The 24281-nt window shown below is 38.3% G+C and overlaps 1 protein-coding gene across 1 annotated transcript in view; it reads left to right on the forward strand.

Annotated features, from left to right (window-relative positions):
- Positions 1-24281, forward strand: part of LOC150091113 (UBX domain-containing protein 7) — a 690832-nt gene that overhangs the window by 522905 nt on the left and 143646 nt on the right. The window contains exon 10 of the mRNA XM_090384602.1: positions 23376-23449. Coding sequence (XP_090240728.1) covers positions 23376-23449 — 74 coding nt within the window. The remainder of the gene's footprint in view (positions 1-23375; positions 23450-24281) is intronic.

Raw genomic sequence — 24281 nt, forward strand, 5'->3', positions numbered from 1 at the left:
TGCACATTAAAGTTAAATGCAGCCAACATGCTTGATCTTTTTCTTACAAACAACCCTTCTAAGCACAGAGTCGAGGTGAGTGGCCCTCTAGACAACTCAGATCAAACCTCGATGGTGGTCCCTTCTCCAATGGAGCCTTTTACTCATAGCCATTCTCAACATCGTGTTATTTGGCATTACAAGAATGCAAAATGGGATGATCTGTAAGATTTCTTTTCATTTGTCCGATTATTGTTTCAAATCTTCTGATGTCAATGTTTGCTCAGATTGTGTCAGTGAAATTATTCTTGTATGATGGACTCCTGCTATTCCATACTCCACCTCAAAATCTCACCCTTTATCTAAACCTTTGGTTTTCCAATAAATGTGTTAAGGCTGCACAAGAGAAGAATTTTGCATATTGTAATTCGCTTGTTTCCAAATCTCGAGGTTCATTTTCTGCCAACATCATAGCTTACAACTGTAAAGCAGTTATTAATCAGTCCAAAGTAGATTTCGAACAGCCTAAGAGTAGAAAACTTGTTTATTGCTCAAATGGTAGCTGAGCATTCTGTTCTATTGCCAAAGCTATTGGCCGCAACTTTTTCCCATCTCTGTTCACACCTCTGCCAAAAACATTTGGTACTATTGCCACTTCAGCCAAAGATAAAGTTGCCTACTAGCATCCTATTTTACTTCCAACTTGTGTATTGCTGATCTTGGTAAAACACCTCCCACCATTCCCAACACGCTCCATTCAATGCCTTCTGTGGTCTTTCGTCAAAAGGATGTCAGAAAGATTTTGTTCAATCTTGATGCTAAGAAAGCTCCGGGTCCTGATGTTATTTCTCCACTTGTTCTCAAAACCTATGCTCCTGAACTTAACTCCTGTTCTGTGTCACCTTTTTTCATTTTCTTAATTCAAGGTGTTTCCTTCTGCTTGTAAATTTGCTCATATCCAGCCAGTTCCTAAAAAGGATGAAAAATCCCTCCCATCGTTCCATTGCACTTACTTCTACTCTTTATAAAGTAATGGCAAAATAAATTAACTGCCAACTCTTAAACTATCTAGAAACCTTCCATCTTATCAACTATCGCCAGTATGGATTCCATCAATGTCGATCCACTGGTGATATTCTGGCTTATATTACCCATCTATGGACAAATTTAATGGAAACGTTTGGTGGAACTCAAGCAGATGCTCTTGACATTTCAAAGCCTTTTGATCATGTTTAGCATAAAGGTCTTCTAAATAAGCCTCCAGCTTATGGTTTGCCAATTGCTTTTTGTAATTGGGTATCCAGTTTTCTCTCTGACTGCCCACTGCAGGTGATGATAGATGGTTCTCCGTTTTCTGACTTCAACACTAATGCTAGTGTTCCCCAAAGTTCTGCTTTTTCTCCTGTTTATTAATCACCTTCATCCATTGACTGGAAATCCTATTCATCCATTGATAGCACATTGCATTCTGCTTTCCAGTTTGAGAAACCTTGCCCTGCACAAACAGCTTCAACTACTCGAATATCCACTACCAATTCCTTAAATTCTGATCTCCAGGTAATTCTCCAGTAGGGCAAAGATAACTTAGCTTATTTTATTCCTTCTATAAAGAAGTGTTGCCTTCTATTTTGCACACACTTCCTAGTCAATTTCACAAATAACATGGTCTCAGTTCTAATCTCAATGATGTCACTTACGGTCTGCCAAACCGCATGTACTTTTTCTGACAGAACCTCAGCTGATTCAACCACTGCTCATCTCAGTTGCCCAAATTATTTGCTGTAATTCCTTTTTCATCAGAGGTCGTACTTGTGCATATATCTGTTTCGATATTCCCTGTCAGAGACTTGGTAATTTGGAATCTCCTCTTTTCGATCTTCTCTGGCTAAAACTCTCTCTCTCTCTGTTTCAAATTCATCTGTTGTCTCTACCGTTCTCCACTAATCACTTGGAGCTCTTTCATTTCCTCTTTTTGCGACTTGACTTTTTCTCAGTCCAACTTTCCTAACAGTGAGGTAATTTTCCTTGGTGATTTTAATGTTCACAACTCCAAGTGGCTTCCGTTTTCTAGTAACACCGACCCAGCTGGTCGAGATGCTGAGGCTTTTGCAATTACTTATGACCTCGCACAGATTGTTCGTTTACCTACAAGAATACCGGACACTCCTAACCATACAGCCAACACGCTTGATCTTTTTCTCTCAAACAATCTTAAGTACACAATCGAAGTGAGTGGTCCTTTAGGCACCTCAGATCACAACTTGGTGATTGTCTCTTCTCCAATGGAGCCTTTATCCCATGGCTATTCCCAACCTCGAGTTGTTTCGCATTACAAGAGTGCAAAATGGGATGAACTGCGAGATTTCTTTTCCTTGGTCGGATTACTGTTTCAAAACTTCTAATGTCACCATTTGCTCAGATCATATCAGTGAAATTATTCTTGTAGGAATGGAATCCTTTATTCCACACTTCACTTTAAAAACTCGTCCTTTATCTAAACCTTGGTTTTCCAATAAATGTGCTAAGGCTGTTCAAGAGAAGAATGTTGCATATCGTAATTGGCTTGTTTCCATTTCTTCAGTTTTATTTTCTGCCTACACCAAAGCTCGCAACAGTGTTAAAGCAGTTATTAATCAGTCCAAACTAGATTTTGAACAGGCTAAGAATAGAAAACTTGCTTCTTGCCCTGATGGTAGCCGAGCATTCTCTTCGCTTGACAAAGCTATTGGCCGCAACTTTATGATATATCTCTTTTGGAGATTACCTCGACTTCGAATCTCTCCTGGCACAAGCACATTACAAATATGACTTCCTCTGTATCTAAAAAAACTTTCGTTTTCTCTTTTGCTCTCAAATAGCTCTTCACTCTGTACAAATCACAAATCTGCCCTACCATGGAATATTGTTCCCACATCTGATGCATTGCCCTGAAAACCTCTCTCAGGCTTTTAGATTCCATTCAGAAGAGAGCAGTTAGATTAATTAATTAATTAATGACTCATCTCTAACAGTCTGCTGCATGTAGACTGTTAACATAAAAGCACATAAAATCCAAGGAAGTGAAGCCAGTCGACATCGATGGACAGGGCAGTGTCGAGTCAGTTTGGTGTGACATAAGAATAGGTAAATCAAAATTGAGAGTAGGAGTGTTCTATAGGCCTAATGACTCTGATGAGTATAATAAGATACTGTACAGGGAAATAGAATGGGCCAGTAAATCAGAGAGTCTTATAATGGGGGATTTTAATTTCCCAGATATTGACTGGAATTTGTAGGTTGGTCACTCACACACTAGCAAGGCTTTTGTGGATTTATTGGATGATTGTTTTCTACACCAGCATGTTCGGGAGGCAACTAGAGGGAGTAATACTCTTGATCTGATTATCAGTAGTGATTCTTCATGCATTAGGAATCTGCAGATAAAGGAACCACTGGGTGGCAGTGATCACAGTGTGCTGAAGTAGGATTTACTCAAGGAGGTAACTACCATCAGAGGTAAAGGGAAGGGTTTTTGCTTTCGTAAAGGCGACTATGATGGTCTGAGACAGTATTTAAATTCTATACAGTGGGACCAACTGATGATGTTACCAACAGCAAATTCAAAATGGGAAGCATTCAAGGAACTAATCTTGGAAGCTACCAGGCTTTACATACCAACCAAGAAATATTGTTCAAGGTTCAGGCCTAAATGGTTGTCAGATGAACTAATGAGACATATGGCAGAGAAGAAAAATGCATGGGGTACATACAAATTAATGGGTGACATGGAAGCCTATGATAGATATAAGTTGGTCTGTAACCAAGTCACAAAGGAGATTAGGCAGGCAAAGGCAGATTATGAGAAATCCTTGGCAAAGGATGCAAAGAAAAACAGAAAAGATTTCTTTACCTATTTAAACTCAAGAAGGAAAGGGAAGAATCAGATTGGTCCACTGGATGTTGATGGTTCAACAGTTGAGGATCCAGCTCAGGTGGCTAACAATCTAAACGAGTATTTTGCATCTACATTCACACATGAGGAGTTAATCAGGAAGGGGAATGTCGTAGGTGAAGTAAACATTGGCAGTGAGCTAGATGATTTTCTAATAACTGAGAGGAAAGTGGAGGAGAAATTGTTGAGGATAAACATAAAAAAGGCACCTGGGGTGGGTGGGATCTATCCAGTTATATTAAAGGAGGCAGCAAAGGAAGTAAGCAAACCCCTAGCCATAATTATGAGAGCTTCTTTGGACTCAGGGGAGATACCCATGGACTGGAGATGTGCAAATGTAACCCCAATTCACAAAGGAGGATCAAAGGCTGACACAAATAATTATAGACCTGTTAGTTTAACTTCGGTTCCAGGAAAATTAATGGAGGCACTGGTTAAAGAAGCACTGCAGGATCATCTGGACAAGAATTCAGTTATAGCTCAGACACAGCATGGGTTTGTTAAGGGCAGGTCTTGTCTGACCAATTTGATTGGATACTATGATGCAGTCACAAAAGAACTGGATGCAGGGAATAACTTTGATATTACATATTTGGATCTTAGAAAGGCTTTTGATACTGTTGTACATGAAAGACTGCTGCACAAATTGAAGCAGTGTGGCATTGGAGGCAAATTGCTGCTATGGATAAAGGGATGGTTGAGTGGCAGAAGACAGAGAGTGGTAATCAATGGACACTGCTCAACGTGGACTAATGTTATTAGTGGAGTTCCTCAGGGTTCAGTGTTGGGTCCATTGTTGTTTTCTGTATTTATAAATGATATTGATAATGGTGTATCAGGCTTAATGTCCAAGTTTGCAGACGATACAAAGGTTGGCAGGGTTGTTAAGGACACTACTGATACTATGCTGCTGCAACAGGATCTGGAAAGGTTGAGCAGATGGGCTGAGAGGTGGCAAATGAAGTTTAACATTGACAAATGTAAAGTACTACATATGGGAAACAGTAACCCCAGATCTACGTATCAACTCTGTGGTACTACGCTGACAGTGGTAGAGAATGAAAAGGACCTGGGGGTAATTGTGCAGGCAGATATGAAGTTCTCTGAGCAGTGCAGACGAGCTGCAAGAGTAGCTCATGGTGTCTTGTCAATGATATACAGGAATTTTTCTAGCAGGGACAGGGATGTGATTATTCCCTTGTATAAGGCATTGGTCAGGCCACACCTTGAGTACTGTATACAGGTCTGGAGGCCTCATTTCAAGAAGGATGTAGAGCTGCTGGAACGAGTACAGAGAAGGGCAACAAGATTAGTGAATGGAACAATGGGTTGCTCTTACGAAGAAAGGCTTAAGTTTTGCAAATTACAGAGCCTGGAGACTAGGCATCGGCGAGGTGATCTGATAGAGGTGTATAAGTCTTTGAATGGCTTGAGCATGCTCAATGCCGATGGGATTCTTCCTCTTGCTCAGAATAATCACCTGAGAGGGCATAAATTCAAATTGAGGAAGGACGGATGTCGGATAGATGTGCGGAAATTTGCCTTTAGCCAGCGGGCAGTTGATTTGTGGAATAGACTTCCATCGCTTGTTGTTGAAGTTGATAGCCTAAACAAATTTAAGACTCAGCTGGACAGGTATTTCGAACGAATGGAGGGGTGAAATGGGAGTACAGTAAACCCCCGCTATTCGCGGTATCTGTATTCGCGGTTTCGCGTATTCGCGATCGCCGATTTAATATAAAATGAAACCTAAAAAATTGTGAATTTTAAAGCGCCGTGAATATTTTCCGCCATAAAAAACATGGGTGTGACTAAAATTATCTTTCCCGGTCAAAACAGCGCTCAGTGGGTGGGGGGAGAGAGGGGTGACAAAATCGCGAGCGTGGATGTTTCTCGCTAATCCTTGTTCAGTATGTGTTATGCGCTTGTCATGGAAGGTTTCGTCGTTTGCTTTTAATTTATATGTTTATAAATTGAATAAATTTATCAATTTGTAAATTGATATGCTTACAAAAATGATAAATCTACCGTTTTGCAGTGTAAAACAAACTTTTTCGAATGTATTAACGAAGAAAGTGACTTTATTGTGGACAAGTTCTTTCTAACCCCTACAAAAATATGGCTACGAATAAAAAGAGAAATGTGAAAATATCAAAGAAGGTGATGACATTAGCGAATAAAATTGAGTTATTAGACAAAATTTCTAATGGTGAAAGTGTCTCCTCAGTGGGCAAAACATTATAAAATCAACGAGTCAACGGTACGATCAATCAAGAAATCGGAAGAAAAATCCGCCGTTGTGTCCGTGAAAACGCGCTAATTGCTTCAAAAATTTGCTCTGTAACTCGTGATGTTAAATTATAAAAAATGGAAAAGGCTTTAAAGCTGTGGATAAAAGACCGAACTCAAAATAAAATTCCGTTAAGTTCACTCATCATTCGCGAAAAGGCAAAACTCCTTTATCAACACTTGAGCCAAACTGGTGATAGCACTGGCGTGATGTTTTTTTTTTTTTGCTAGCAAGCAAAGGCGCTGGTTTGAAAGATTTGTTTGAAATTTCTAATAAATATTACAATTTAATATTAAATTGTTTCTTATTTTCATTTCGATGCCATATGCTTGCATTTCACTATGTACTATCTATGTACATAGCATATTACGAAGGTACATATAATACATACATAGACAAAATTTTAGACTAGTTTTTCTTATATATTTCATACTTTGGAACCCCTTTATTACTATGGGAGCCATAACTCAGTATTCGCGTTTTCGGTATTCGCGACATTTCTCAGGAACGTAACCCCCGCGAATAGCGGGGGTTACGTTCCTGAGAAATGTCGCGATTTTTTTTTTTTTTTTGGCTGATGCTGAATAAGCTTGCTTTCTTGCATCATATGCGTCTACTAATGCTAATGTCTTTTCTACAGATAGTTCCGTAAGCACTGTTCTTCTGAATTGGCTTCTATAATTCCCGCTCTCTCTCTTTCAAACCAGTACAAAAACGTGCCATCACCAGCCAGCTTCCATTTACTATCCAACTTAAAACTCACAGAACCAACTTTTCATCTTCCTCGTTTATTTATTCAACTGCTGTTTTCTGGAACAACCTTCCTTCACACGTATTTCCTGAAAATTACAATTTACAGAAGTTCAAGTGTAATGTCAAGAAATATCTTCTTTCGTCTTCTCAACCTCCAATCCAAGCATGGTACTAAGTACTATAGGTTCTAATATCTCTCGTGTTTGGGGTTTCCACAAAAAAAAAAGGATTCTTCTGCTCCTATGTTTGTCTTCGATGACACTCCGATTTCTAGGGCAAGATCATATATCTCGATTGGGGCATACCCTGGCATCTTGGCATATGCACATTACAAATATTGCTTCCTCTGCATCTAAAACACTATGTTTTCTCTTTTGCTCTATGCATTACTTTTCTTGCAAACAGCTGTTCAAATTGCAAATCCAACCACAGAATATTGTTCCCCCTTCTTGGGACAGTATCCCCAAAACCTCCTTTCTCAGGCATCTAGAGTCCATTTAAAATTAGGCAGTTAGGTTAATTAATGGCTCATCTCTAACAGAGTCTCTCCACACTCTGTCTCATAGATGTCGTTTGTGCTGCATGCCTCTTCTATAAACATTTCATTGGGCACTGTTTTCAGTTGGCTTCTATAATTCCTGCTCTCTCTTCAAAAGTAGTACAAATACGTGCCACAACCAGTCAAAATCCCTTTACTGCCCAACTCACAGAATCAACTTTTCTTCTTCCTAATTTATTCATTCAACCACCGTTTTCTGAAAAAAATCTTCCTTCATTTGTATTTCCCAAAAATTAGAATCTACAGATGTTCAAGCCTAATGTCAACAAATATCTTCTTTCAATTTCTTAGCCTTCAACCCATGCACAGTACTAATTACTGTAGGTTCTAGTACATCTCGTGTTTTAGATTTTCGTAAAAAAAGTAAAAAAAAATCCTAATGAATTATGTGTTTAGAAACAAAATGATAATAATTCTGTCTACCTCACTGAAATGTGTATACCAATTAAATTTTGTAATTCGTGATAAATCTTTCGATGTATGCTCCCTAAAAATCATTTCTATAATCCCTGAGGTTGGTTTCTTCAGTGAAAAGCAAAATTTTATAGATAATTGTTCAAAAAGCAAACATAAAAAAAAAAAAAAACTGCACTACAAATTAGCTACTATCAACAATGTATACAACCAATTGTTCACCTCTAAAAATTTCTAGTCCTTAGTTACAAAGTGAAATACTTTTCCTTATTTTTAATTCCGATATTTTTAATCATTGGAGTCCAAGAATATTGTGATATTAATAGTGGTGTACAATGTAAGACAGCAAGAAAGCTTATACATTGTCAGCAAAAATAAAAATAAAAAATTAACTATGTCACCTGTACATCCTAACAATTTGCTAAGTCATCCTTAAGGCATATGATGCAAGAAAGCAAGCTTAAAGAGCATCAGCAAAAAAAAAAAAAAAAAAAAAAAAACTTCCCATTTTATCCATCCCATCACTCCAAATGTTTGTCTAGTTCAGCCTTAAATTTATTCAAGCTATCAACTTCCACAACAACAGGTGGAAGTCTGTTCCAGCAATCAACTACCCACTGGCTAAAGGCAAATTTCTGCACATCAATTCTACAACTGTCTTTCCTCAATTTAATCTATGCCCTGTCAGGGTCTTAATCTGAGATAGCAGAAGCATTCAGCCTGCTCAAACCATTCAAGGCCTTGTACACCTTAATTGGATCACCTTGCATGTACCTAGTCTCCAGATGCTGCAACTTGCAGAATTTAAGCCTGTCTTGTCAATCTTGCCAATCTTGTTGCCCTTCTCTGTACTCCTTCGAGCAACCTTACATCCTTCATAAAATGAGGCCTCCAGACTTGTATGCAAGTACTCAAAGTGTGGCCTGATCATTGCCTTATACAAAGGTATAATCACCTACTTGTCTCTGCTAGCAAAATTCCTATATACCATTGATAAAACTCCATGACCTGCTCTGGCAGCCCGTCTGCACTGCTCAGAGAACTTCATATCCGACTGCACATTTACCCCAGGTCTTTTTCATTCTCCACCTCCCTGAGTGTAATTCCACATAGTTGGTACGTTTCTCTTGGATTACTACTACCCATATGCAGTACTTTGCATTAGTTTCCACTTCTCAGCCCAACTACCTAACTTTTCTAGATCCTGTTGCAGTAGCATACTGTCTTAACTATCATTAACAACCCTGCCAACCTTTGTATCATCTGAAACTTGGACATTACGCCTGTTATACCTTCATCGATATCATTTATACATACACAAAACAACAATGTGCCCTGCACCGAACCCTGGGGACTCCACAAATAACATTAGTCCATGTAGAGAGTGTCTATTTATTACCACTCTCTGCCATCTCCCACTCAACTATCCCTTTATCCATTGCACCAACTTGCCCTTAATGCCATACCACTCCAATTTGTACAGCTGTCTTCCATATGCAATAGCATCAAAAGCTTTCCTGAAATCCAAGGATATGATATCAAAATTATTTTTTGCATCCAGTTCCTTTGTGACCTCATCATAGTATCCAATCAAATTGGTCAGACAAGTTTTCCCCTTAACAAACTCATGCTGTGTCTGAACTATTAGTGCAGTCTTGTCTAGGTGTTCCTGCATCAATTCTTTAACCAGGACTCCATTATTTTCCCCTGAACAGAAGTTAAACTAACAAGTCTATAATTATCTGCGTCACCCTTTGAAAACCCCCTTTGGGAATTGGGGATACGTTTTCATCTCCAGTGAATGGGGACCTCCCTTGAATCTAACAATGCTCTCATAATTATGGCCAAGGGTTTGCTTACTTCCCTCGTTGCCGCCTTCAATATAACTATAGATTCCATCTGCCCCAGGTGCCTTTTTTATGTTTAACTTCAACAGTTCCACTTTGCTCTCCATTATTACAAAATCATCAAAAGCTTACTGTTAGAGTTTAGTAGACTTCTGTCTTCCCCTTGCTTACAGAATTCCTTATGTGTGAATGTAGGTATAAATAGTCGTCTCCGTAACCAGGTAGGCAGGAGCAGCAGTGCGTAGCTCACGCTTCTTGATTAGACCCGGGTTCAAGCTCATCCCCCAAATACAGAGGATGCGGAAATGTCAGGGAATGACCACCGCATATCCCCGGAGCAATATGGACTTAGTTGCTAATGCTCCTAAAAACCAAATAACAAACAGACAACAAGATGCAAAATACTCCTTCAGTTTGTTAGCTGGGTTAGCAGGATCATCAACAATCAAACCACTAACATCAAGTGGACCAATCTGATTCATCTCTTCCTTCTAGAGTTTACATAAGGAAAGAAGTCTTTGTTGTTTTTCTTTGCAGGACATTCTTTTGCCAAGGATTCTCTCGTAATCAGCATTTGCTTGCCTATTCTCCTTCGTGATTTGATTACAAAATTTTTTTTTTTTTTTTTTAGGAGCATTAGCAACTTCTAGATGAGCAGAAAACCCACTACACTATTATTATGGGGGACTTCAATGCTGAGGTTGGAAAAAGGCAAAACAGCGCAGAAAGAGGAACTATAGGAAATTTTGGAATTGGTGAAAGAAATAAAAGAGGTGAAAGACTTGTGGAATTTGCAGAATCTCAAGGAATGTCAGTAATGAACACTTTTTTCAAGAAATGGGTGAACAGAAAGTGGACATGGAAGAGTCCAAATGGATTAACAACTAATGAAATCAACTTCATCCTCACTAACAGAAGATATATTGTGAATGATGTTACTCCTGAATAAGGTAAATGTTGGAAGTGATCACAGAATGGTAAGATGTACACTTGATATAGATGTAGGAAAGGAAAGGAAAAAACTGACTTGAGTAAATAACACAAAGGTCTTTGAGATAACAGAGGAGGAGAAAAAGCAGTATGTACTGGAACTTAAGAACAAGTTTGAGTTTCTGCAGATTGCTCAGGACCAAGATATCGACGAGGAATATTACAACTTTCTGAAAGTGATAAAGCCCAAGAAACCTATAGGGGAACAGAAATCCAAAGAAGAAAAAATTAGTCCAGAAACACTTGTCATGATGAACCAAAGATGACAAATGAAGAGCAAGAAAAACACTGACAGTGAGAAAATTGAGTATACTGAGTTATGCAAAGCCATTAGAAAGAGACTCAGAGAGGACATAAGAAGATTTAACACAAGAAAAGTAGAACAAGCATTAAGGGAAAACAAAGGATTGAAATCAGCAGCCATGAGCAGTAATACAGAAAGACAAATGATACTGAAACTGAAGAATAGCGATGGTGTACTTATAAACAGCAGAGAAGGCATATTCAAATAGCAGAAAACTACTATAGAGAATTATACAAGGAGCGAGGGAATGATACCAGTAGTGGGGAAGATGGATTGCAAAGTAGCAACACATACAACATACCCGATATTCTTCCTGATGAGGTAGAACATGCATTGAAGGAAATGAAGAATCGGAAAGCCCCCGGGGGAAGATGAAGTTACTGTAGAGTTGTTAAAATTGGGAGGAAGAGACATAACACAAAAACTGGCAAGGCTCTTCACAAAGTGCATTAGAAAAGGTGTGATGCCTAAGCAGTGGAATAATGCAATCATAGTTTTGCTGCATAAGAAAGGAGATAAATCAGAAATTGGAAATTATAGACCAATTAGCTTGTTATCCCATATCTACAAGTTGCTCACAAGGGTCATTACTAACTGATTAGAAAGAATACTTGATGAATCAACCGAAAGAGCAAGCTGGCTTTAGGACAGGATTCTCAACTATGGATCACCTTCACGTAATATCACAGCTAATGGAGAAAGCAAATGAAAATAAAACACCATTATGCCTGGCATTTGTGGATTATGAAAAGGCATTTGACTCCATACAGCATAAGGCAATGTTTGGGGCACTGGAAAGACAAGGCATAGATACTCCATATATTATGATTTTGAAGAAAATATATGAGAGTGCTACCTCGTTTATTAGACTAGACAAAGAGAGTAGCAAATTTAAAATCGAGAAAGGAGTTCGACAAGGAGACACAATATCTCTGAAGCTGTTTACTGCTGCCCTTGAGGAAGCTTTCAGAAGATTAGACTGGTCGCAGAAAGGAGTCAATGTGAATGGAGAGTACCTAAACCATTTACGATTTGCAGATGACATTGTGGTCATAAGCCACGATCCCAAAGAATTAGAGGAAAATCTTAATCAGTTATGCACAGTTAGTAAGGATTTTGGACTAAAGATGAATATGGCTAAAACAAAAGTAATGATGAACAAGTATGCCACGGAAAGGGAAATAATGATTGAAGGAGCAGTTGAAAAGGTGGAGTCATATACTTATCTGGGACAAGTTATTAGCTGTAATAATGATAAATGGCTGGAAGTCAAGAGAAGAATAAATTTTGGATGGATAGCATTCAGGAAATATAGTCACATTCTGAAGAGCAATATCCCAGTTTGTCTGAAACGTAAAATAATGAATCAATGTATACTCCGCACCATGACTTATGGAAGTGAAACTTGGGCACTCACCAAAAGAATGGAAGAGAAGCTAAGAACTACACAGCGAAGAATGGAACGAATTATATTGGGAATCAGACTGTTAGATAAGAAGAGAAACACATGGATTAGGCAGCAAGCTCAAGTAAAGGACATTCTTATCAAAACTAAAGAACTAAAATGGTCTTGGGCAGGACACATAGCTAGAAGACATGATGACAGATGGACTAAGAAAATAACAGAATGGTACCCAAGAGGAGCTAGAAGAAAACCTGGAAGACAAAGGCGGAGATGGATAGATGAAATTCATGAGTTTTTGAGTAGTAAATGGATGGCCAGTGCTCAAAACAGAAGGAACTGGAAAGTTGCTGGAGAGGCCTTCATCCTGCAGTGGATTGAAAATGGCTGATGATGATGATGATGAGCAACTACAGCCATATTGCTCCAAGGATATGTGGTGGTCATACCTGACCTTTCCGCATCCACCGTATTTGGTGGTCATGGGCTCGAACCCTAGTTAATCAAGAAGTGTGTGCTAGGCACTGCTGCTCCTGCCCACCTGGCTACGGAGTCGCCATAGGTGTCTGTGCCACCTGATAATTTATATGCATCACATGCATTTTTCTTCTCTGCCACGAGCCTCATTAGTTCATCCGAGATCCATTTTGGTCTAAATCTTGAACATTATTTCTTAGTTGGAATGAAAAGTCTAGTAGCTTCCAAGCTTAATTGCTTGAAGGCTTCCCATTTAGAATTCTCTGTTTTAAACAACATCAGTTAATCCCACTGTATAGAATTTAAAAACTGTGTGAGACCATTGTAGTCACCTTTACCAAAACAAAAACCCTTCCCTTTACCCTTGATAGTAGTTACATCTTTAAGTAAATCCCACATCAGTACACTGTGATCACTGTCATTTAGTGGTTCCTTCATCTGGAAATTCTTAATGCATTAATAATAACTGCTGATCAAGTGTATTACTCTCTCCGGTTGCCCCTCAAACATGTTGCTGTAGAAAACAATCCTCCAGTAAATTTACAAAGGCCTTGCTAGCGTGCGAATGACCAACATACAAGTTCCAGTCAATATCTGGAAAGTTAAAATTCCCTATTATAAGACATTCTGATTTACTGGCCAACTCTATTTCTCTGCGCAATTGTTTATTGTACTCATCATAGTCATTAGGCCTATAACACAGTCCTACTCTCATTTTCCCTTTCCTAGTGCTTATTTCACACCAAACTGACTCAACATTCCACCCATATTAACTGGATACACTTCCTTAAATTTTGTTTCTTAACTAACAGCATAATTCCTCCTCCCTTCCTAACCTGTCTATCCTTTCTGTGCACATTGTACTCCCCAAATTCCAATTCTGCACTGCTTATATCTCTGTGACACCATGTATTTGATATCCCAACAATTTCTGCCTTTGATCTCTTGACTAGCACTTCAAGCTCATTAATTTGATTATTAACTATACACCTAACATTGGTGTACATGTAAGTATTCATTCATCTGTTTCTACTCTTAGTTACCCTAACACAGCCCATGTATTTTCTTGTTTCATGATGATGCCCAGCAACTTGCTCTTGAGGCTGCTGCTCATTACAATAGAAGCAGTGCAAGGATCACTTTTGCCTCTACTTGCGACCATTGTTAACCTTTTAGTCTGTGAATTCCTCCAAGCTAGCAGTTTTCCGATCCATCTAATACTGCCTCATTAGCATCAGAAAATATTCTTGCACCCTTTCTATTTAAATGTACTCCATCCCAGAAGCAGTCTCTCCTGTTAACAAGTACAGACCACACTGAAAACAATTTTACCCCGTGAGCCTTACACAGTCTCTCCAGGGCCGAATTGATTGACAAGGCTATCATCATTATACTCCCTCTTATTGTGCCTGAGCAGAATTGCAGGCACTTTCAAATTTAACCCTAACTCACAACTTTTATTCAACATTGATCTCTACTTGTTAAGTAAATCTGCAGATCTCTTACTCTTAAGGTCATTAGTGCCAATGTGTACAACAATATCACCTTTTGTGCCCTTAAAAGATGATATCTGCTCTATAAGGTCATCAACTTTTGCCCCTGGCAGACATACCCTGGTCCTGTTTCACCTATCCATTTTGCGTAATATATTCCCAGTCCCCCTGACAATAGCATTAGTAGAGGCATATGATGCAAGAAAGCAAGCTTATTCAGCATCAGCCAAAAAAAAAAAAAAAAAAAAAACACAACCACTACTCCCATTTCACCCCTCCATTCGTTCAAAGTACCTGTCCAGCTGAGCCTTAAATTTGTTTAGGCTATCAACTTCAACAACAAGTGATGGAAGTCTATTCCACAAACTAACTGCCCGCTGGCTAAAGGCAAATTTCCGCACATCTATCCGACATCCGTCCTTCCTCAATTTGAATTTATGCCCTCTCAGGTGATTATTCTGAGCAAGAGGAAGAATTCCATCGGCATTGAGCATGCTCAAGCCATTCAAAGCCTTATAAACCTCTATCAGATCACCTCGCCAATGCCTAGTCTTCAGACTCTGAAATTTGCAAAACTTAAGCCTTTCTTCGTAAGAGCAACCCTTCGTTCCAGCAGCTCTACATCCTTCTTCAAATGAGGCCTCCAGACCTGTATACAGTACTCAAGGTATGGCCTGACCAATGCCTTATACAAGGGAATAATCACATCCCTATCCCTGCTAGAAAAATTCCTGTATATCGTTGACAAGACACCATGAGCTACTCTTGCAGCTCGTCTGCACTGCTCAGAGAATTTCATATCTGCCTGCACAATTACCCCCAGGTCCTTTTCATTCTCTACCACTGTCAGCGTAGTACCACAGAGTTGATACGTTGATCTGGGGTTACTGTTTCCCATATGTAGTGCTTTACATTTGTCAATGTTAAACTTCATTTGCCACCTCTCAGCCCATCTGCTCTACCTTTCCAGATCCTGTTGCAGCAGCATAGCATCAGTAGTGTCCTTAACAACCCTGCCAACCTTTGTATCGTCTGCAAACTTGGACATTAAGCTTGATATACCATCATCAATATCATTTATAAATACAGAAAACAACAATGGACCCAACACTGAACCTTGAGGAACTCCACTAATAACATTAGTCCATGTTGAGCAGTGTCCATTGATTAGCACTCTCTGTCTTCTGCCACTCAACCATCCCTTTATCCATAGCAGCAATTTGCCTCCAATGCCACACTGCTCCAATTCGTGCAGCAGTCTTCCATGCGCAACAGTATCAAAAGCCTTTCTAAAATCCAAATATATAATATCAAAGTTATTCCCTGCATCCAGTTCTTTAGTGACTCCATCATAGTATCCAATCAAATTGGTCAGACAAGACCTGCCCTTAACAAAACCATGCTGTGTCTGAGCTATAACTGAATTCTTGTCCAGATGATCCTGCAGTGCTTCTTTAACCAGTGCCTCCATTAATTTTCCTGGAACCGAAGTTAATCTAACAGGTCTATAATTACTTGTGTCAGCCTTTGATCCTCCTTTGTGAATTGGAGTCACATTTGCACATCTCCAGTCTGTGGGTACCTCCCCTGAGTCCAAAGAAGCTCTCATAATTATGGCTAGGGGTTTGCTTACTTCCTTTGCTGCCTCCTTTAATATAACTGGATAGATCCCATCCACCCCGGGTGCCTTTTTTATGTTTATCCTCAACAATTTCTCCTCCACTTTCCTCTCAGTTATTAGAAAATCATCTAGCTCACTGCCAATGTTTACTTCACCTACGACATTCCCCTTCCTGAATAACTCCTCATGTGTGAATGTAGATGCAAAATACTTGTTTAGATTGTTAGCCACCTGAGCAGGATCCTCAACTGTTGAACCATCAACATCCAGTGGACCAATCTGATTCATCCCTTTCCTTCTTGAGTTTAAATAGGTAAAGAACTCTTTTCTGTTTTTCTTTGCATCCTTTGCCAAGGACTTCTCATAAACTGCCTTTGCCTGCCTAATCTCCTTTGTGACTTGGTTACAGACCAACTTATATCTATCATAGGCTTCCATGTCACCCATTAATTTGTATGTATTCCATGCATTTTTCGTCTCTGCCATATGTCTCATTAGTTCATCTGACAACCATTTAGGCCTGAACCTTGAACAATATTTCTTAGTTGGTATGTAAAGCCTGGTAGCTTCCAAGATTAGTTCCTTGAATGCTTCCCATTTTGAATTTGCTGTTGGTAACATCATCAGTTGGTCCCACTGTATAGAATTTAAATACTGTCTCAGTCCATCGTAGTCACCTTTACAAAAGCAAAAACCCTTCCCTTTACCTTTGATGGTAGTTACCTCCTTGAGTAAATCCCACTTCAGCACACTGTGATCACTGCCACCTAGTGGTTCCTTTTTCTGCAGATTCTTAATGCATGAAGAATCACTACTGATAATCAGATCAAGAGTATTACGCCCTCTAGTTGCCTCCCGAACATGCTTGTGTAGAAAACAATCATCCAATAAATCCACAAAACCTTGCTAGTGTGCGAGTGACCAACCCACAAATTCCAGTCAATATCTGGGAAATTAAAATCCCCCATTATAAGACTCTGATTTACTGGCCCATTCTATTTCCCTGTACAGTATCTTATTATAATCATCAGAGTCATTAGGCCTATAGCACACTCCTACTCTCAATTTTGATTTACCTGTGCTTATGTCACACCAAACTGACAAAAACCAAATAGAGACACCAAAATAGTGTCACCAACAATGACTAGCTACTGTGGGACCAGAGCTTTCTGCCTTAGGGATTGCCACTGTGTTGCCTGATGCACAGGAGTTAATCAGGAGTGCACTACCTTTAGCTATCAGGTAGTGAACACTATCTGATAGCTGAAGGAAAATTTCCACACATCTTCAATGCAACAATCCCTGATCAATTTTCATTTATAGTCCTAGAATTAAGCTAACTCAAATCTTGTTGCAGTATCAACATGGTGGTTAATGTGTGACAGTGATTACAGTCATTAACCACCATGCCAATCTGGTTATCATCTGAAAATTTGACATTGAACCTGTCATTATTATCATTAATGAATCCATAATATAACATTAACCATACGCTCTGGGGGACTCCACTAATAAAATTAGTCCTAGAAGGGCAGTGCCTACTGATAACAACTTTGTTATCAGTGGGCCCTGCTCTATCATCACTTTATCTATAGCACTTGTTTGCCATTAATATCACGTTGCTCCAATTTGTGTAGTAGTGTCAAAAGATTTTCTGACATCTAAGTATTTGATACTAAAATTATTTTTGAAATCCAGTACCATTATTACTGCATCACAATATCCAATCAGATTGGTCAGACTAGGTCACCATTTAAGAAATCCATGTGACTGCAGTATAACTGCATTCCTGCATTACTTATTTAACCAGCATCTCCATTATTTTCCCCTGAACAGTAGTTAGGCAGACTGATCTATAATTATTCATGTCATCCTTTGTCCCCCCCCCTTTATGAATTGGGGTCATTTGCACATCTGCAGTCCTTAGGGATATCCCCTGAATTCAAGAGTGCTCTCATGATTATAGTTTGCTAACCTCTTTTGCTGCTTCCCATAATATAATTGGATAGATGCCAACCACTTCAGATAACTTTTTCACATTTAGCTTCCACAATTTCTCTTCAACTTTCCTCTCAGTTATGTCAAAACCATTCAGCTTCCTCTTGGAATTTGATACACTTCTTGTACCCCTATAAAATTTCTCTTTCTTGAATGTAGATGCAAAGTACCTATTCAGTTTGCCTCAAACGTGACCAGTACCATCAATAGTGAAACCATTCATATCTATTGGACTAATATGATTCATTCCCATCCTTCTAGTGTTCACATAAAGAAGTCTTTACTGCTGCTGGTTTTCTTTACTAGAGACTTCTTATAATCTCCCTTAACTTTCCTAACCTCTCTTGCGACTTTTTGCAGACTAATTTATATCTGCTGTATCGCCTAATAATTATTTTAGCATTAAATCAGCTCACACACCAACCATAAGAATAAGTATTTACTGTAACTAAAATATTTACATATTAAAATAAATATTTACAAAAACTGCTATTATATTAAATTAAATGATATACAGGTAAAAAAAAAAAAACATTAAAACTGTGATAAAATCCTTGAGATAAAATAACTAAAATAAACCGGATTAAAAGCGATAAAAATCTCTGGAGCTTTCGGGAGCATCGGCTTCCTTCCTTAGCAGTAACAAAACTTCCTGCAGCACGTCCATATATAACGGGCTCACGGTGCCTATACACGTGGTGCAGTCGGCGCATGGTCTGAACTGGAAGTGGAAATACCTCGGGAACGTGTTAAGCAAAACCGTTCATCCGTACTTAGGATGATAGTTTCAAACAGAGGATGCAAACGCAAACCTCTGTCCCTATTCATAATATTGTGGTCGGATGAACAGATTCGTAGGCTCTCGAGCCATTTACGGTTCCAGAACCCATGCACTCAATCCACGATAACCACATCCTCTGGGGAAATTTGATGCTGCTTCTCCCAAAAATGTTCGGCCACAGCAGACTTATTGTAATCAGCGGTTTTTATAGCATTTGCATGCTCCCCCAGACGATCCTTGAGCCGTCGTTTTGTCTTATAGCAAAGGACCTGAGTATTGAAGTAGTATATAGGATAAAATGCCTGGATTGTGGAGAATGTTATGTGGGCAAGACAAAACGACGGCTCAAGGATCGTCTGGGGGAGCATGCAAATGCTATAAAAACCGCTGATTACAATAAGTCTGCTGTGGCCGAACATTTTTGGGAGAAGCAGCATCAAATTTCCCCAGAGGATACGGTTATCGTGGATCGAGCGCATGGGTTCTGGAACCGTAAATGGCTCGAGAGCCTACGAATCTGTTCATCCGACCACAATATTATGAATAGGGACAGAGGTATGCGTTTGCATCCTCTGTTTGAAACTATCATCCTAAGTACAGATGAACGGTTTTGCTTAACACGTTCCCGAGCTATTTCCACTTCCAGTTCAGACCATGCGCCGACTGCACCACGTGTATAGGTACCGTGAGCCTGTTATATATGGACGTGCTGCAGGAAGTTTTGTTACTGCTGAGGAAGGAAGCCGATGCTCCCGAAAGCTCCAGAGATTTTTATCGCTTTTAATCCGGTTTATTTTAGTGTATTTTATCTCAAGGATTTTATCACAGTTTTAATGTTTTTTTTTGTTTTTTTTTACATGTATATCATTTAATGTAATATAATAGCAGTTTTTGTAAATATTTATTTTAATATGTAAATATTTTAGTTACAGTAAATACTTATTCTTATGGTTGGTGTGTGAGCTCATTTAATGCTAAAATATGAATTTTCCCAACCTCAGAGGCCTTTTTCAGGATATCGACTAATAATTTATATATATTCCATGCATTTTTCTCTGCTGCCTTCAACTGTATCTCTTAGTTGATATAAAAAGGCATAATAGTTTCGAGGATTACATTCCCTGAATATTTCTCATTTAGAATTTGCCATTGGCAACAATATCAATTGGTCCTACTGCACAGAATTTAAAAACAGTCTGAGACCACTTCAGTCATGTCTATGAAGGCCGACACTGTCCCTTTTGCCCTTGACTTTAGTTGCTTCTTTAAATGATTCCCACATCAGTACACTGTGATCACTACCCCTTACTGAGTCTTTCGTCCTCAGATTCTTGAAAAGTGGGCATATTGAAGACATCATTTCACTTAGACAGATACACTTAGACATTACACTTCTCCAATATCCCTACAGCATCCACATTTGATGACTTAACCAGTACTTTAAATTCATCAGTTTTTACTATGCTCCTAGCAATGGTGTGAATGCAAGTTATACATGCAATTGTCTTTATTCTTACTAACACTAACACAGCCCATGTATTTTTCTTTCCATTAGAACCTAGCAGGCTTTGAATTCCCCAAACTTTGCTTTCCAGGCTGCTGCATGTTCCAGTGGAAGCAGTGTAAGAATCACTTACATCTTGGACACTGCTCTTTGTGGGCTAATGTTATTAGTGGAGTCCTCCAGGGTTCAGTGTTGGGTCCATTGTTGTTTTCTGTATTTATTAATGATATTGATGAAGGTATATCAGGCTTAATGTCTAAGTTTGCTGACGATACGAAGGTTGGCAGGGTTGTTAATGACACTAGATCTAGAAAAGTTGCGCAGATGGGCTGAGAGGTGGCAAATGAAGTTTAACATTGACAAATGTAAAGTACTGCCCAGTACTGCATATATATGGGTAGCAGTAACCCCAGAGTAACGTATCAACTGTGTGGTACTGCACTTACAGTGGTAGAGAATGAAAAGAACCTGGGGGTAATTGTGCAGTCAGATATGAAGTTTTCTGAGCAGTGAAAAAAGGCTGCAAGAGTAGCTCATGGTGTCTTGTCAATGATATACAGGAATTTTGCTAGCAGCGATAAAGGGGTGATTGTCCCCTTGTATAAGGCAATGGTCAGACCACACCTTGAGTACTGTATACAGGTCTGGAGACCTCATTTTAGGAAGGATATAGAGCTGCTGGAATGAGTACAGAGAAGGGCAACAAGATTAGTGAATGGAACAAAGGTTGCTCTTATGAAAAAAGGCTTAAGTTATGCAAATTACGGTGTCTGGAGAGTAGGCACCTGCGAGGTGATCTGATTGCAGAAATTCACCTTTGGCCAGTGGATTTCTGGAACAAACTTCCATCTCATCAAAGTTTCTTGCGACGACCAACTAACTGGTTAAAATAAATTTATTAAAATAAAAATGATATATATATACATAAGATAAAAGCATTAGAATACAATAAGATAAAAGTGTTAAAATACATAGTAGCTTTCGAAGCGAAGTGTCTCTTCATCAGCCCTGATGAAGAGGCACTTCGCTTCGAAAGCTACTATGTATTTTAACTCTTTTATCTTATTGTATTTGAATGCTTTTATCTTATTGTATTTTAATGCTTTTATCTTATTTTATTTCTGTTTTATCTTATGTATATATCATTTTTATTTTAATAAATTTATTTTAACCAGTTAGCCAGTCATCGCAAGAAATTTTGATGATATAATGCAACCCAACACACAAGGCCTGTTTTCTAAACTTCCATCTGTCATTGTAGAAGTGAATAGCTTAAGGAAATTTAAGGCAGAACTAGACAAACATTTGTAGCAAATGGATGTGTGGAATGGGAAGGGCTTTTCTTTTTTTTTGGCTGATACTGTATAAGCTTGCTTTCTTTGATCACATGCCTTTACTAATGCTAATACCTCTTCCTATTCCTGTTATACTATCAGTTTATGTACCCTCATCCGAAAGCTAGCAGTTTTCTGCACACCTATGACTGCCTTGGCAGCATCAGCATATATTCCTGCATCCTTTCTATTTAAGGTATCCCATCCCTGTAAAACTAGGTACTCCTGTTAACAAGCACAGACCACACTGAGAAAAATTCTACCCTGTGAGCCTTGCAAAGTGTCTCCGGGGCTAAAAGTATTGAAATGCTCTCGTCATATATACCCTCCTATTTTCTCTGTATGGAATTGCAAATGTGTTCAATTTGTATCCTAACATGCATCTTTTTCTCAACATTGTCCTGTACTTACTAACTTACTAATTGCATCCGATCTACTCTTACATCATTAGAGCCAAAATGTTTACAATAATATCACCTTTTGTGTCCTTTAAAAATGATAACTGCGCTATGCTGTCATCAACTTTTTCCCTGGGCAGCCATACCCTATCCTATTCAACATTTCCTTTTTTCCTGACAGTTGAATCACTGACAACAATTGCCATCGGTGGGGCTACGAATGAGCATCTTGCGTTGCCTGAGTATAGTCTCCAGCATTTGTGCTGATTCTTAAAACCTTCATATAAGCCATCAGAAGATTCATTATCACTGTCAACAACCAAAAGCAGAGTAAGATATGCTCATTGGTCATATCATGTTCTACTATAACTCCCAAAAAATTCAGACCAAATACTTAGTGTAGCTATGATCTGTAAGGAAAATTAAGTTGTAACTTACCAAAAACAGATAGATTTTAACATACTCTAATGAATATGACTAGGACTACTAAAACTATTTATTGAACACAATTTAGTATATTAATTAAATGAAAATTGGAAAAAAAATTTCAAAAAATTAATTTTGAAGAGCTCTGAAATTTTCAACTTTGCTAGTGGTATCTCTGAACTGGACCACTAAATTTCTGTGCATCATGTTATTTGCCACTGTGCTTTCTATTTGAAATAACAGGAATTTAGCTATTATGCTGATGGTTAACACGTTAATAAATCCATCTCCAGATTATGCTGAATCATATTTTGTATGTGCCAGTGTTATCCTGTTTTATAATTGGAAAACATCTTTCCCATACATTTATTTTAAAAAATCTTAAGGGCATGTCTGTAAATGAATTCCATCATGTTATTTGTGAAACAGTCTAAAAGAGTAATATTTATTTATTTATTAACCTTTAAAACAGTCCAGCTTCTTAACAACATAGTTTATTTTCCAGAAACTACATTGGAATTTGAATTTAACTCAGTTGTACAATTTTATACTATAGTCCCAGTGCAAGAGATTCGAAGTGATTTTTAACTTGTCTTCCCCCCCCCCCTTTTCTTCTCCATTACTTATATGAACTGCCTTAGTGAATAGAGAATGTAGACTTTACTGGAAAATAAATTCCACTGTGAATTCAGTATCTTATTTTCTGGTTAATTTCTATGCCATTTAGCCTTAAATTACTGTTAAGATGAATCTAATGTTATTTAAATGTCAACTTCATAAAAATAAATTTTAAACACTATGAAACGTTTTTCAGTTTCTTTTTTACTCCAGTGAAATGAAATTATTTTAATAGTACACTTTAATAATTTTATAGCCACAGCATTTTTAAGTGACAATCCATCTCCAGAGATGTCAATTCAGAGCTTCCCCAAAAAAAGATTAAAGGAGGTAATGTTTTTTTTTTTTTTTTTGTTTTTGTTTTTTTTTCTTTGTTGGTATGCAGGTGCATATATGTGATTTATTATCCTTCTTTATTCTGCTACTCATTATAGAACCACTGCTTTCTAAGGAATATGCCTTCCTTTTTGTTATGTATTCAAAATATAACATTGTTACAACTATCAAACATTGATTCTACTCTTATCAGCAAATTTTGATTGTATTAAGCCCTTGAAGCAGATTTCTTGTATGAGTTTTCATTTTTATGAAGTACTTTATTTCTAAACATATTAATAAAATATTCTTCCCCCCTTCCTCTCTCAATATATAATTTATAATTGGAGTAGAAGTGTGTTGATATTAGGAAATGTCAAAACTGAAAATTTGATATGAACTATGCCAAAATCTACAATTAGTAACATGTTAATATATAAAAGCATTGGGAGCAAAATTCATTAGCCACATACAACTTCCATCAACTAATTCAACTAAATTAGTTTGTTTAACTGATCATTCTCATTGTTATGAAATTTACACTGATGGCTCAAAAACCGTGTGCGTGTGCGCGCACTGCAGCCATATCTCATACATTGTACGTAGTGTTTTAGAGTCAAGTGGCACCAGTGATTTCCCATAATTCTGTGATCAGTTCTCTTGTGTTATACAGCACTCTGTAAAGGCCAGATAGTGGTACAGTCTGTCCTCGTATAGCACGATAGTTGCGTTCCTAGAAAACCTCGTGCAATGCGAAATCGTGTAATATAAACAACAGGCCCTATGGGAAAAGTAGGGTTAGGTGCCGACCACCCAAGATTGAACACACATTTGGAACCAAAACATT

This window comes from Mastigoproctus giganteus, chromosome 1 (genome assembly GCF_048544385.1).
Source record: "Mastigoproctus giganteus isolate SK-2022 chromosome 1, ASM4854438v1, whole genome shotgun sequence".
NCBI classification, from domain to species: Eukaryota; Metazoa; Arthropoda; class Arachnida; order Uropygi; family Thelyphonidae; genus Mastigoproctus; species Mastigoproctus giganteus.